General features: G+C 59.3%; 1 protein-coding gene across 1 annotated transcript; it reads right to left on the reverse strand.

Annotated features, from left to right (window-relative positions):
* Positions 1-1,279: 1,279 nt before the first annotated feature.
* PLIN4 (perilipin 4) lies at positions 1,280-12,482 on the reverse strand (the record flags this gene model as incomplete). Its single annotated transcript, XM_079702162.1, has 8 exons — positions 1,280-1,612; positions 1,684-1,761; positions 3,868-4,055; positions 4,168-6,721; positions 6,920-8,215; positions 10,885-10,946; positions 11,779-11,926; positions 12,432-12,482. The coding sequence occupies 8 exons, from the start codon at positions 12,480-12,482 to the stop codon at positions 1,280-1,282; spliced, it is 4,710 nt and encodes a 1,569-aa protein (XP_079558288.1).
* Between the last annotated feature and the right edge of the window lie 2,836 nt (positions 12,483-15,318).

Genomic DNA, 15,318 nt, shown 5'->3' on the forward strand with positions numbered 1-15,318 from the left:
TGTGTGTTGCCTCGGCCAGCTCCTGTGGCGCAGGGCCCCTTGTGGCCCCTGGCAGCCGTGGTGACCCTCTGGGAAGAGCTGGCCCATCCGTCCTGGGGCTTGGAGCACCTGGTGATTTCTGAGAAGCGGGGCCACTTCGCTTCCTCCGTCAAGGAGGTGGCCAGATAGGGGGGCTGCAGGCATGGGAAGTGGGGGCTTGACAAGCCTTGGGCCGCTGGACTTCTGACGCAGCAGCTCCCTCAGCATCTGGAGCAGGGGGACTGGCCCTCTGTTGTCCCACCTTCCCATGTGCAGCCCACCTCGCAGGGCGCCCCAAGGATCCAGGGAGAGCACGGTGGGAAGGAAGGGGCCCTTGTCCAGGGGCTGCTGGTCTCCGGCCTGGAGCACGTGACTGAGACCTGAACGTGTGTCGAGCACGTTTTTCTGTTTTTGGTTTTTTTGGCCGCGCCTTGTGGTTTGTGGGATCTTAGTTCCCCAACCAGGGATCCAACCCACACCCTCGGCAGTGAAAGCACAGAGTCCTTACCACTGGACCACCTGGAAGTCTCTCGAGCACATTTTGTCACGTGCTCCCTAGGGCCCCATCCCGTGTGAGGGAGCCCCTTTATTCCTTCATCCGCAGCCTCTGGGCCCAGTGACCCGAGAACAGCATCTGTGGGGTCCTTGTGATCATCCAGGACCAGGGGGCGCTGCCGGGTGAGTGGGCTGCAGCAGGAAGGGAGGTGTACTCACCCCACCCCGCCCGGGCAGTCCGGTCCTCAGCTGTCAGTGGCTGCTGCGGCTTTGCCTTCATGAAGCCCCTGGGCCAGGCCGGGGGTCAGCAGAGGCGGTGGGGGCCTACCTGCCTCAGGATGATGGTGGCGTTCTGGTACCTTCTGGCATGTGCTGTTTGCTGAGGGACGTGGGCTTTTCAGAGCGAGGACAGAGCTGCCTGGAGCCCAGGATGGAGGAGCAGGGCCGCCTGCCAAGCTGGTATAGCTAGAGGGCCCAGGCTGGGGTGGAAGACCCCCCCCCCAGGTAAAAGATAAAAGGGCCCTACTGGGGGTGCTGAGTGGAGAACCTTCAAGACAGGCACGACTCCCCTTGTTCCTAAATGAAGTGCTTGCTTGAGATCTTCAGGCGAAGCCCGGGTCCCCCCGTCGCCGTCGAGGGTCTTAGCCGCCCCGGGCTCCTCGGCCAGGAGAAGGGCCAGCCGTGCTCAGGGAGGAAGGTGGGGCACCAGCCAGCAGGGCCCAGAGCTTGCGGGGGTTGGGGCTGGTTTCGGGCGGGGGAGGGGCTCCTACAGCCGCTGCCCATTGGGGTGCAGGGCGAAGGGCCCCACCAGCCAGCTGAGCGGAGGGCTGCGCTGCACGCTCTCCAGCAGCTGCTCCAGCCCCTGCCACGCCTGGCATACGCCCTGGCGGCTCTGGGCCAGGCGCTCGGCCGGCAGCGCCGCCACGGAGGCGGCAGAGGAGACCACGCTGTGGAGCTCGCAGAGGCTGTGCCGCGCCTGCCTGAGCTGCCACCGGAGCTCGGCGGGGAGGCCCTGGAGGCCGGAGGCCAGGCTGCTGTAGGCCACATGGAGCTGCTGGACAAGGCTGCAGACCCTGGACAGAGCCCCGGCGGCTGGCACCTGTGGGTGGAAGGAGGGAGGTGAGTGGGGCTGGAGGGGAGGGGCAGGAGCGCCGGCCCCCTGGTACACACCTGTCGGGCGCCGGCTTGGCTGTTCAGATCCTGGTCCGGCCACGGCTGCTGGTCTGGAGCCTGCTGGGCCTTCTCAATCTGGAAAGAGAGAGCCCAGCAGAGACATGAGGCCTTGGCAGGGACCTTCCTGATACTCCCCCGGGGGCGGCATTCCCAGGCCTGGCCTGGAGCTTCGTGTCTACCTTTCCCGTGGCGTGGTGGAAAGGTTTAGGGCCAGCTGTACCAGGATGGTTCACGTAAAGAGGCAATAATCCAAATTCCTCATGAGGTTGTCAGGGAGCTCAGCAGAATGGCAGGGGCACCATGTCACACCCCACCCAGCTCAAAATCCTCCCACGTCTCCGAGTGAGTGGTCTTTGGACCGAATCCAGTTCCTCACCATGGTCTGCGTGGCCTGCTCAGGACACCTGCAACCTCACCTCCTGCTGACATCCCGCTGTGCTCTCTGCTCAGGCCACGCTGGCCTCCTTTTGTCCCTCGAGCACATCCAGCATGTTGCCTCAGGGCCTTTGCACGTGCTGCCCACTCAGCCTGAAACATGCTTCCTCTGGCCCAGTACGGTGGCCCCCCCAGGCCCTCCCTGCCAGATCTCTGTCTCTCCTCAGAGGCCTATCACTGTCGAGTTACCGTGAGTTTCTTTGTTGTTTATCTCCCCTCCTTGGGTGGGAGCTCTGTCAGGACCTTTTCCTCCTTGCTTTTTGGGTCCCTAGCACATAGGAGCCCCCCACCCCCATTGACTGACTAATCTTCCTTGTCCTCCTGAGAGCTCAGCAAGTGGACCGAATGTTGACTCCAACTTTCCATCACCCTCCCAGCTCTTAACCCCAGCGACTCCATCCGGGGGCCTACTAGACATCTCCAGGTTACCCTGTCCAAGACCAAGCCTTAATGTTCACCACCCAGGGCATTTCTAGATGTCCCCTGCTAAAAGTCCCCGAGGCCTCATAGGGTCTTTTCTCTCTCTCACTTCTCACACCTAAGCTGGTAGGTCTGCTTTGGAAGCACATCCAGAACCCAACTGCCTCTTGCCACCGCCGATGCTACTCCCAAGGCCCCCCTCAGCATTTGCCAGGATTTTTGCAGAAACCTCACTCATTTCCTGGCTCTGGCCCTTGGCCCTTGACCCTGGTGACCTGTCCTCCCCACAGTAGCCAGAGGGATCCCCTTAAATAAAACCTCTGTTGCATCAGGCCAACCTTCAGCCCCCAGTCCTGGGCGCTGCGGGGTGTGGAGCAGCCTCCCGGCTCCCACCCACTCAATGCCAGGAGCACCCCCCCACCCCGCCGGGTGACCAACACAGACATCCCCAGGCATGGCCCAGTGTCCCCTGGAGGCACGACTGCCCCGTTGAGACCCTCTGGGTTGGAGCAGTGGTCCTCAAATTGTGGCTCACCACAGACCCCTGGGGCACTGACGGAAAACACAGGTGCCTGAGTGCATCCCAGGGATCCCCACTCAGGTAGCATGGCTGGGTTCCTCGCCACCTGTGTAGATGGGGCTGTTCGACACTTACGACCCATGACCTTGAGAACCTAGAGGTGCTCAGACCTGGGGGTCCATCACCGTCTGCATCAGCCACAGACGGGATGCCACTAAACTTCCTACCGCAGGCAGGTCAGCCCCAGCACCCACAAGGAGCCAGCGTGGGTGTCAGTGGTACTGCAGGGGGAGAAAGCCTGGGGCGGAGGGGTGAGTGGGGCTGGCGAGAGAGCATGACCCCTCTGGCTCGGTGCCTGTCCCCGCGGTGGCGTTCAAGTCACCTTCCGCTGGGCCCTTCCTTGCATCACTGAACCCCACCCAGATCTCATCGGTTCCCCCTACCCTGTCAGCGCCTTCACTTTACCCTCCCCTGCCACCGGCCGCCCTTCTGCTCCTTGGAACACACGTAGCTTGTTCTCAGGCCACTGTCTGTCCTTGCGGTTCCCACTTTCCACACAACTTGGCTCAAACAGACACGCTCCTGCCCTGCCCCTCTCTGCACGACTGTCTTGTTTCCCTCTCTGCAACCCCGTTGGTGGCAAGTATTGGGTCTTGTGTCCATCTTCCTCCCTGGAATACAGGCTCCTTGAGAGCAAACCCGTGACTGAGTGGCTGACGGCCGTTGTCTACTAGGTGCTTAGTATGTGTCTGTCAGGTCCCCCACGTGTGGCTGAGGAAGGCACTGGTGGAAGGGAGGGCTCTTACCAGCCAGAAGGCGTCCTCGAGCTGGGCCAGGATGTCCAGGGCCTGGAACTGGCCTTGCTGCAGGTGGCTCAGGGCGTGCTCGAAAGCCCGCTGGCGGAAGCTGGGGTCCAAGTCGCCCAGACGCACGAAGTAGCTGCTTTGGTCGGCCGTGGCCTCCCTCAGCCGGGGCTGAGAGGCAGCCAGCTGAGCTGAAAGGGAAGACAGGGTCGCTCAACCCGAGAGGCCCCTCGGGCATCAGGGGCATGCGTTGTACAGACGACCGGGCCCCTGGGAGCTGGGACCAGCCTGTCCTGCTCTCACCTTGCTCCTCGGCGCTCATGGGCTGGAAGATCTCCCCCAGCCCCTCCACCGCGTCCCGGAGTGTTGCAAAGCCCCGGGCTCCTTCCTGGCCGCAAGTGGTGGCCCCAGGCCCTACGTCATCCTCCTTGCCCAGGGCGGCCTCTTGGGTGAAAGTCACCTTAGCTGACGCGAGGCCCTTGGTATTGGTGGTGGCTTTCCCAGCAAGGTCCAGGCGTGCACACACAGTGCCCAGGGGCCTGGAGACCCCGCAGGACTGAGCTTCATGAGGGCTCAGGATGGTTTGTTCTCCTTCATCTGGGGCTCCGGAAGTGGCGAGTCCACCTGAGGCAGCATCCTGGGAAACAGGTAACCAGTTCTGGATGGTTCCGAGACCAGTCTGCACACCTCCTCGGGCCACGTTCCCTACCCTGGTGAGCCCAGTGGACACGGCGTCTTTGGTGCCAGTGAGGACAGCCTTCGAGGTGTCCAGACCCCACTGGGCAGCAGTGTTAGCCATATTCATGGCACCAGCCATGCCACTGGAAATGGTGTTCCTTGTGCCAGCTGAAACATTTTGGGTTGTATTCAGCCCAGTTTGCACAGCCCCTGTAGCCACATTCACAGCCCCAGTGAGCCCTGTGGACACTGCATCTTTGGTGCCTGTCAGGACAGTCTTGGTGGTGTCCATGCCTGTCTGGACGGCCCCCTTGGTCACACCCATTGCTCCAGTGAACCCAGTGGACACTGCATCTTTGGTGCCTGTTAGGACGGTCTTGGCGGTGTCCATGCCGGTCTGGACGGCTCCCTTGGCCACGCCCATTGCTCCAGTGAACCCAGTGGACACTGCATCTTTGGTGCCAGTCAGGACGGTCTTGGTGGTGTCCACGCCAGTCTGGACGGCTCCCCTGGTCACGCCCATTGCTCCAGTGAACCCAGTGGACACTGCATCTTTGGTGCCAGTCAGGACGGTCTTGGTGGTGTCCATGCCGGTCTGGACGGCTCCCCTGGCCACGCCCATTGCTCCAGTGAACCCAGTGGACATTGCATCTTTGCTGCCAGTCAGGACAATCTTGGTGGTGTCCACGCCAGTCTGGACGGCTCCCCTGGCCACGCCCATTGCTCCAGTGAACCCAGTGGACACTGCATCTTTGGTGCCAGTCAGCACAATCTTGGTGGTGTCCACGCCGGTCTGGACGGCTCCCTTGGCCACGCCCATTGATCCAGTGAACCCAGTGGACACTGCATCTTTGCTGCTAGTCAGCACAATCTTGGTGGTGTCCACGCCAGTCTGGACGGCTCCCCTGGCCACGCCCATTGCTCCAGTGAACCCAGTGGACACTGCATCTTTGGTGCCAGTGAGGACGATCTTGGTGGTGTCCACACCAGTCTGGACAGCTCCCTTGGCCACGCCCATTGATCCAGTGAACCCAGTGGACACTGCATCTTTGCTGCTTGTCAGGACAATCTTGGTGGTGTCCATGCCGGTCTGGACGGCTCCCTTGGCCACGCCCATTGCTCCAGTGAACCCAGTGGACACTGCATCTTTGCTGCTAGTCAGGACAATCTTGGTGGTGTCCACGCCGGTCTGGACGGCTCCCCTGGCCACGCCCATTGCTCCAGTGAACCCAGTGGACACTGCATCTTTGGTGCCTGTCAGGACAGTCTTGGTGGTATCCACACCAGTCTGGACGGTGCCCTTGGCCATGTTCACTGCCCCAGTGAGGCCAGTGGACATTGCCTCTTTGGTGCCTGTCAGGACGGTCTTGGTGGTGTCCATGCCCGTCTGGACGGCCCCCTTGGCCACACCCATTGCTCCAGTGAGACCAGTGGACACTGCATCTTTGGTGCCTGTCAGGACAGTGTTGGTGGTGTCCATGCCCATCTGGAGGGCCCCTTTGGCCACACTCATTGCTCCAGTGAGCCCAGTGGACACTGCATCTTTGGTACCTGTCAGAACGGTCTTGGTGGTATCCATGCCAGTCTGGACAGTGCCCTTGGCCATGTTCACTGCCCCGGTAAGCCCAGTGGACACTGCATCTTTGGTGCCTGTGAGTACAGTCTTGGTGGTGTCCATGCCAGTCTGGATGGTGCCCTTGGCCATATTCACTGATCCAGTGAGCCCAGTGGACACTGCATCTTTGGTGCCTGTCAGGACAGTTTTGGTGGTGTCCATGCCTGTCTGGATGGTGCCCTTGGCCATATTCACTGATACAGTGAGCCCAGTGGACACTGCATCTTTGCTGCCTGTCAGGACAGTCTTGGTGGTGTCCATGCCAGTCTGGATGGTGCCCTTGGCCATGTTCACTGCCCCAGTGAGCCCAGTGGACACTGCATCTTTGGTGCCTGTCAAGACAGTCTTGGTGGTATCCACGCCCATCTGGACGGCCCCCTTGGCCACACCCATTGCTCCAATGAGCCCAGTGGACACTGCATCTTTGGTGCCAGTCAGGACAATCTTGGTGGTGTCCACACCAGTCTGGACGGCTCCCTTGGCCACGCCCATTGATCCAGTGAACCCAGTGGACACTGCATCTTTGGTGCCAGTCAGGACAATCTTGGTGGTGTCCACGCCGGTCTGGACGGCTCCCTTGGCCACGTCCATTGATCCAGTGAACCCAGTGGACACTGCATCTTTGCTGCTAGTCAGCACAATCTTGGTGGTGTCCACGCCAGTCTGGATGGCTCCCCTGGCCACGCCCATTGCTCCAGTGAACCCAGTGGACACTGCATCTTTGGTGCCAGTGAGGACGATCTTGGTGGTGTCCACACCGGTCTGGACGGCTCCCTTGGCCATGCCCATTGATCCAGTGAACCCAGTGGACACTGCATCTTTGCTGCTAGTCAGGACAATCTTGGTAGTGTCCACGCCAGTCTGGACGGCTCCCTTGGCCACGCCCATTGCTCCAGTGAGCCCAGTGGACACTGCATCTTTGCTGCTAGTCAGGACAATCTTGGTGGTGTCCACACCAGTTTGGACGGTGCCCTTGGCCATGTTCAGTGCCCCAGTGAGGCCAGTGGACACTGCATCTTTGGTGCCTGTCAGGACGGTCTTGGTGGTGTCCATGCCCGTCTGGACGGCCCCCTTGGCCACACCCATTGCTCCAGTGAGCCCAGTGGACACTGCATCTTTGGTGCCTGTCAGGACAGTCTTGGTGGTGTCCATGCCCATCTGGACGGCCCCTTTGGCCACACCCATTGCTCCAGTGAGCCCAGTGGACACTGCATCTTTGGTACCTGTCAGAACAGTCTTGGTGTTGTCCATGCCAGTCTGGACAGTGCCCTTGGCCATGTTCACTGCCCCAGTAAGCCCAGTGGACACTGCATCTTTGGTGCCTGTCAGGACAGTTTTGGTGGTGTCCATGCCAGTCTGGACGGTGCCCTTGGCCATGTTCACTGATCCAGTGAGCCCAGTGGACACTGCATCTTTGGTGCCTGTCAGGGCCATCTTGGTGGTGTCCATGCCAGTCTGGACGGTGCCCTTGGCCATGTTCACTGCCCCAGTGAGCCCAATGGACACGGCATCTTTGGTGCCTGTGAGGACAGTCTTGGTGGTGTCCATGCCAGTCTGGACAGTGCCCTTGGCCATGTTCACTGCCCCAGTGAGCCCACTGGACACTGCATCTTTGGTGCCTGTCAGGACACTCTTGGTGGTGTCCATGCCAGTCTGGATGGTGCCCTTGGCCATGTTCACTGACCCAGTGAGCCCAGTGGACACTGCATCTTTGGTGCCTGTCAGGACAGTCTTGGTGGTGTCCATGCCAGTCTGGATGGTGCCCTTGGCCATGTTCACTGCCCCAGTGAGCCCAGTGGACACTGCATCTTTGGTGCCTGTGAGGACAGTCTTGGTGGTGTCCATGCCAGTCTGGACGGTGCCCTTGGCCATGTTCACTGCCCCAGTGAGCCCAGTGGACACTGCATCCTTGGTGCCTGTGAGCGTGGACTGGGTCATGCCCAGGCCTCCTTGGACCACACCTTTAGCTGTGTCCACGACGTTGGCCATCGCAGACGAGAAGGCATCCTTGGTCCTGCTCATCTTAGACCACACTAGGTCGTTTGTCCCGGAGATGACCTGATGAGGAAGGACATTCGTGATCAAGCAGAGAGTGCTAGACACCTCACTCCCCACCCTTCCCCAGATCTCCGACTCATCCCTACATGCCCCGGGGAGTGGGACCTTCCTCCCAGAGGCCCAGCCTGCTCACCTCCCACCCCGACATACCTCCCTCCCTGGCTTCCAGGATACAGCCTACTGGGCTCTGTCACAGCGCCACATGGTTCCCCTGACACAATAGATCCCCCACTGCTGACAGCTCTTCCCTAGCACCTCTGGGACCCTCCTTGCTCAATATCCCTTAGCCTTGTGCTCAGCAAGCCATTGAATTCCATGTTTTCTTCATCTTACCTAATCTCTGTGGCAATTTTGAGACATGTTTCCCCATCACGGGGAGAAATTTGAGGAGGCCAAGTGCTTGTTAGCATGAATGTATTCAAGTAAGAGAAGGGGATCTGGGTATCTATGTTTAGAAAAATAATAACTGGAAAAGTACAGGGCCAAGTATTGGGTTTGAGCCATAGGAAACTGTCGATAACTTGGTAGGTCAAAAATGAGGGCAGTTTCCTCTTGTTCATCCAAACTGCTGAAGGGCTGTGATGGCCTCAGGGTTGCCACCACCCAGGTTCAACCATCAGTTTCCTATTTCCAGTTCAGGGGTTCTTAACCCAGGGTTAGGGGTGACCCAGGGTGATCCTGCCCCCCCCTCCAGGGGACACTGGGCGATGTCTGGGGACATCTGTATGATCACAACTTCAGGGAAGAGGGTGCTCCTGGCATTGAGTGAGTGGGTGGGGTCAGGGATGCTACTGAACCCCCCCCCCCCGGCCAGTGCCCAGGATGGCCCCACACAGAGGATGACCCGGCCCTGAATGGGCAAGACAACTGAAGTTGAGAAGTCCTGAAATGTTATTCTCACCACCTGCCTCCTACCCAGCATCGTCTCAAGTGGGCATCTTGCCCACAGAGACCTGGGTTCAGCTCTTTCCCACACTTGCTGTGTTACCTCAGGCAAGCCACATCCCCTCTCTGAGCCTCATTTGAAGAGTGACAATTAAAACAGCACCTCTTGGACTTCCCTGGTGGTGCAGTGGTTAAGAATCCGCCTGCTGGGCTTCCCTGATGGCGCAGTGGTTAAGAATCTGCCTGCCACTGCAGGGGACACGGGTTCGAGCCCTGGTCCGGGAAGATCCCACATGCTGGGGAGCAACTAAGCCCAAGCGCCACAACTACTGAGCCTGCGCTCTAGAGCCTGTGAACCACAACTACCGAAACCCGCGCACCTAGAGCCTGTGCTCTGCAACAAGAGAAACCACTGCAATGAGAAGCCCGCCTACCACAAAGAAGAGTAGCCCCCGCTCGCCGCAAGTAGAGAAAGCCCGTGCGCAGCAATGAAGACCCAATGCAGCAATAATTAAATAATTTTAAAAAAATCCGCCTGCCAATGCAGGGAACGTGGATTCGAGCCCTGGTGCGGGAAGATCCCACATGCCATAGAGCAACCAAGCCCGTGCGCCACAACTACTGAGCCTGCACTCTAGAGCCTGCGAGCCACACCTACTGAAGCCCGCGCGCCTAGAGCCCGTGCTCCACAACAAGAGAAGCCACCACAATGAGAAGCTCGCTCACCACCACGAAGAGTAGCTCCCGCTCGCCACAACTAGAGAAAGCCCATGCACAGCAACGAAGACCCAACGCAGCCATAAATAAATAGATAGATAGATTTAAAAAAATCCCTTCCCAGCCATTTAAAAAAAACAAACAAAAAACAATAAAAACCACCTCCTTCAAAGATTGGTAGAGAAAACTGAGTCAAGGTGCCTGAAGCACTTTGCAGGGAACAGGTGCTCCATTAATGCAAGTGAAGAGGGGTGGAGGGGGAGGAGTGAAAAAGTGGGGAGGGGGCCCTCAGCTGCCGGGGTCCATTTTAATTTGGGCCACAGGGTGAGCCCGGTGGTTCTTTGCCCTCCGAGATGCTCAGATCTGGCCAAGCTGAGGGCAGAGGGGAGTCGAGGAAGACTCCAGGGTGGGGTGTGTGCTGGGCGGACGGGTTGTATCAGGGCTCTGTCACCCTGCTATGGCCCTCAGCAGTCTTACATCAGCCACTCCGCTTGCCCTGGCCCTGGGGACATGGTTATATGGGCGGTCCCCGGTCATCCAGGACCGAGGGTGGATGCATCGTTGTCCAATGTTCAGCCTCTGACTGCCCGAGGTTCAAATCCCATGCTACAATGTCTTGCTGTGTGACCTTCGGCAGGTGGCTTGGCTTCTCTGTGCTTCAGCTTTTGTGTGGGGTACTATTGCTCCCTTCCTCGCAGGACGGTTGGGAGAGTTAACTATTAAGCAGCACATGTAAACACTGAGCCCAGAGCCTGACACAGGGTGAATGAGTTACCACTGTTTGGGTCGTAATGTGCTAGGCACGGAACTGGAGTGCGGGTGGGGGGTGTCTGTAGACCGGATGGAGCCTCATGGTGCCTGGCAGTAAGGCAGTACTGCACCCATTTCACAGATGTAGAAACAGAGGCTCAGAGGGGAAGACTGGCCTGGAATCCCACAGGGGTGTCTGCCTGCTCCTTGGCCTATGACAACCCCCAGACGGCAGGAACTGAAACATCCCAGGAGGAGGTACCCCAGGGGGAGGCGGAGGCCATCAGACCAGACCAGGCTCTCCCAGCCCCTCTCACCCTGTCTGAAAGCGGCAGTGTCTCCTCAACGCCCCTGGTCATCTGCTCCAGGTCGGTGGCCACTGTGGGGACAAGAGCCAATCAAGCAACTCAGGGAGGGACACACGCTGGCATCAGCCACCCTGAAGCCCATTGCACAATCAGCGGGCACAGCCCAAAAGGTCAGGAATGTCCCAGCTGCTCTGCCAGGGACGGCAGAAGGTGACATCCACGGCCATGGGTCTGGCTCCCTCAACCCCCAGGGGCGGTCTCTTGGAGCAAGGGTTCTCTAGAGTTTTCTCTGCCTGGGTCCTGGGTGCTGGACACCCACCCAGGGTGATGCAGGGAGAGGACTCGGGGGAGAGGACTCGGGGCCCCGCCCTGCCCCACTCCACCACAGCTGGCAGCCGCCTGCCGGGCCTGGGTATGTGGAGCAGAAGTCAGCTGCCTGCGGCTCTGGGCCCAGAGCGGCCGCCCTAGCCTGGGCTCCCCTTCATCAGCCCCCCTTCAGGACTTGGGGCTAGGGCTGCCTCGAGCACCCCAGCTGAGCAACTGGAGGGTGGGGAGCACCCCAGGCTGTGTGACGCCAGGGAAGGTGCTGCCCCTCTCTGGAACCAAGATCAAAATCTTTGATGAGCTTAGATATGCAGAACGCCCAGCCTCTGGTCCACAGGGCGTCAGAAACGGGGTGATGGAAGGTGGAGGGGGGGTTGGGAATGTGGGGGGCATTGCAGGCTGTGCCCCCTTGGGCCACTCATTTATGCCTCAGGTCCCCATCTGGCGCTAAATGAGCATGCCAGCTGCGTGGGGTCTGTTGAGGTGACGCAGGCACCTATGAAGCACCCCCACGATGGGCAGAAGTCCCTGCTGCAGTCCATCTCCAGGGCTCCTGGCTCCATGGAGCTGTGCACTCACCCTGAGCCTGGGGCTGGGCAGTCTCGGCGGCTGGAGCACCTGCGGGATGGGCGACCGGCCGGGCCTCTCTCGCTGAGCTGTGGGCATGGGCCACCGGGTTCCGGGCAGAACTGAAGCCAGGCAGGGACCCAAAGAAGCTGCCCAGGGTCTACATGGGGTGGGGGGCAGCATGAGCAGAGCCAGGCCGTGGTGGGGGTGGGTGGGGGAGCATTAGAGAGCCCTGGGTTCCCAAACGGCCTCAGGCCTTGCTCCTGGATGACCTCAGCCACTCTGAGCCTCAGTCTCCTCGCCTGAGCAATGGGCAGGTTCAGCCTGCCTCCCATAGACAGAGAAAAAATTCATCCTCTGGGTCTCTCCTTTTCCTTCTGTGGCCCACATTTCTCAGATGGGGAAACTGAAGCTCAGAGAGGGGCCGAGGCTGGCCCAGGGTCACACAGCAAGGAAAGAACTGAGGTTTGAGTGCATCCTCCCACCCCCCACCCTCCAGCTTGGGACCGGAGGGAAGATTGGCACTGCGGCCTTCAGAGCCCTCCTTCCCCCACACTCCCCCAGGAAGCCCCTCCAGACCCCAGGATTGTGGAGGTCACCTTCCCAAGGTTCTGGGGTCTCTCCAGGCCCCAGTTGCGATCTTTCCCTCCCACGCCTGCCCTCACCTTGCCCTTGGGTTTGGGTGGATCCCGGCCTCCTTCATCTTGAGCAGACATGGTAATCCTCTAAGCAGCTGGAAGGGCAGAGAGGGGGCATGAATGGCGGGTCCCGGGCCTCCTGCCCCACACCCATAACCCTGAGCAGTCCCACCTGCCCGGAGGCCAGCCTCACCCTGGCATTGCTCACCTGGACCGTGTGAGGGTCCCCTGGAGTGACGGGCAGCGCAGCTGGCTCTGCTCGCAGCTCCCAGGCCTTATAGGGTCTGGGGTGGTGCAGGCCTGGCCGGCAGAGGCAGGCAGCCAGTGGGCCAGGGGAGGGCCCTGGATAGTCACGTGCCTGCCCGCTCCAGCGTGGGCCCCGGGCCCAGCACCTTTCCCCTGCTCTCAGCACTGGGCAGCCTCTACCCATGGCACCCACCCCCACCAGGCTGAGTGATTCATGGGCTGTCCTGTTCCCTCAAGGCACAGCCTGAATGCTCTCAGCCTCTGATTTCCATCTGTGTGATGGGCATGGTTCAAGTCACTCTGCTGGGCCACCTTGGCCACTTACCATCCTTGTGCCTCAGTTGCCCCCTCCAGACTCCTCACCGTGGCCCACAAGGTCTTACTTCCTCCCTGCCCTCATCTCCCTCCCTCTCTGCCCACCTCACTCACCATGTTTCAGCCACACAGGCCCCCTCTCTGTTCCTCCAAATCTCCAGGCATGGCCCTGCCCCAGGACCTTTGCACCTGTTATTCCCTCTGCCTGGAGCATCTTCCCCAGACACCCACACAGCTTGTTCCCTCACCTCCACCAGGCCTGTCTTTTGTTCCCTGCTGTGTCCCCTGCAGTAGAACAATACTTGGCACACAGTTGGCAACTTAATAAATGTTCGGCTAAACGGACCAACTCATAGGGTAGTTGTGAGCGTGAAATGAGGTCACGCATGTAACCTGTTAACCCCAGTGCCTGGTACCTAGCAGGTGCTCAGCAAACATCAGCTTAGCATTGTCCAGGCAGAAAGAGATGAGCAGGGTCTGTCCTGAGCAGTGAGGGAACGTGTCACTCTCCAGAAGGGACTTCCCTTGAGAAAGGGCCTAAATACAGACCAAGACAGGACACCAACAGAACTGGAGGTTCCCTAGAAGTGAGATCCAGGCCTGGTGGGCTTGGATCCATCCAGGGTGGATTTCTGGAAGAGGCATCGTGTACCTGAGGCCACAGAGTTGGGAAGTGGCAGAGACAGGATTTGAACCCAGACCCAGAGCCTATATGCCAGCAGGCTGTCTGTGGGTGGGTGTGCAGGCAGAGACATGACTGCTACGCCCTCCCTGAATGCCCCCTGCCCGCCCCTGGGACAGGGATCCCAGCTGTGTCCAGTTAATGGCTCTGGGTGCTAAGCTGGGAGGAGGGAAGGTCCAGCCACTGGGCCTGATGACCCCCAGGTCGTTTCCTTGGAGCCATCACTGTGTTTGCCAAACAGTTGGGGAACAAAACAGGGGTGTCTCCCAAACTCCTCAGCCAATGCTTCCCAAAGGTGGTGGCAAAGGGGGGTGGGAAACCCAGGGTGTGCCTCTCCCTTCCCCTCCCCTCCCCGCAGGCCTGCCACAGCATAGCGAAGGGGGAGAAACCCAGCAAAAATAATAAAAATGATCATAAACACCGAGTCAGGCCCCTTCCTTCCTCTGCCCACAGCCCTCCAGGACTCCCACCTCCCTCAGGGGTAAAAGCCCAAGTCCTTCCTGTGGCCCACAAGACCCACCCTGTCCCCTCCCTCCTCCCTCTCCCCCTCGCTCACTCTGCTCCAGACACATGGGCCTCCTGGCTGTTCCTCCAACACGCCAGGCCCGGTCCTGCCCCAAGACCTCTGCACTAGCTGCCCTTTGTGAGGAATGCTCGTCCATCTTTGCACATATGTCACCTTTTCAGAAAGATCTTCCTGGACCCCTCCTCTCCTATTTAAAAAAATATCATCCTCCTTGTACCCCTGCACACTCCCCATCCTCCAGCTTTTATTTCTCATCACCTACTAAGACCAAAAATTTACCTATTTTTATTGTTTATGGTCTGTCCCTCCTAGAGGACAGAATTTTTCTGCATTTTGCTCACTGCCATGCCTGCAGGGTGCAAGACTACCTGGAACACAGCAGGCGCTATTTATTAAATGAACCAGTGAATGAACAATAGCTTCCACAGGTGAACAGCCTACTAGGATTGAGGGCTGCTGCCTTACTCCTACTTTCATACCTGTTTCACAGAGGAGAAAACTGAGGTTTGGAGAGGAGCAGTTGCTTACTCATCCGTTTGTAGGCAAGGCAGGGACGCAACCTCAGGGCCTTAACTACTGCTCCCTCCCCCCAAATTCCAGGACTTACCTCATGCTCTTTCCCCCCCTCAGTGCTGGTCAAACTGATTCTCCACTGCTGTGCCTTTGCCTGAGCCAGTCCCTCTGTCACCTGCCCCTTCTGTGTGTCATTCAGCTCATCCTCACCAAGCCTGGCCCTCCAGGAGCCCCCAGCCTTGTGAGGGAAGAGAAGGCAAGGCTGCCTGTGGTTTATGTCCAGGTAGAAAGCACTTAGAGCCCCAAGAAGGTGGGCTGCAGAGGGTTGGAGCTATCCCACACCAGGGGAGAGTCAGAGAAGGCTTCCTGGAGGAGGTGGCATTGAGGCTGGGCTTAAGGATGGATGAGATGTAGCTGAGAGATGGGAGCGGGGAGGCATTCCAGGCACAGCCTGAACAAAGGCCCTGAGGTGGGGGAATGTGCACAATTCAGTGGGACTGCAGCAGTGTCTCTATTAGCCCAAGGATGAAACCAGAAGTCCTCAAATGCCAGGGTGAGGAACGTGGATGTTTGGTCTGAGGGCAAAGGGAGCCACGGACATTCCCGAGGAGGGGCAGGGAGGTGAATCTAAC

The sequence above is a fragment of the Hyperoodon ampullatus genome (assembly GCF_949752795.1).
Source record: "Hyperoodon ampullatus genome assembly, chromosome: 4".
Lineage (NCBI taxonomy): Eukaryota > Metazoa > Chordata > Mammalia > Artiodactyla > Ziphiidae > Hyperoodon > Hyperoodon ampullatus.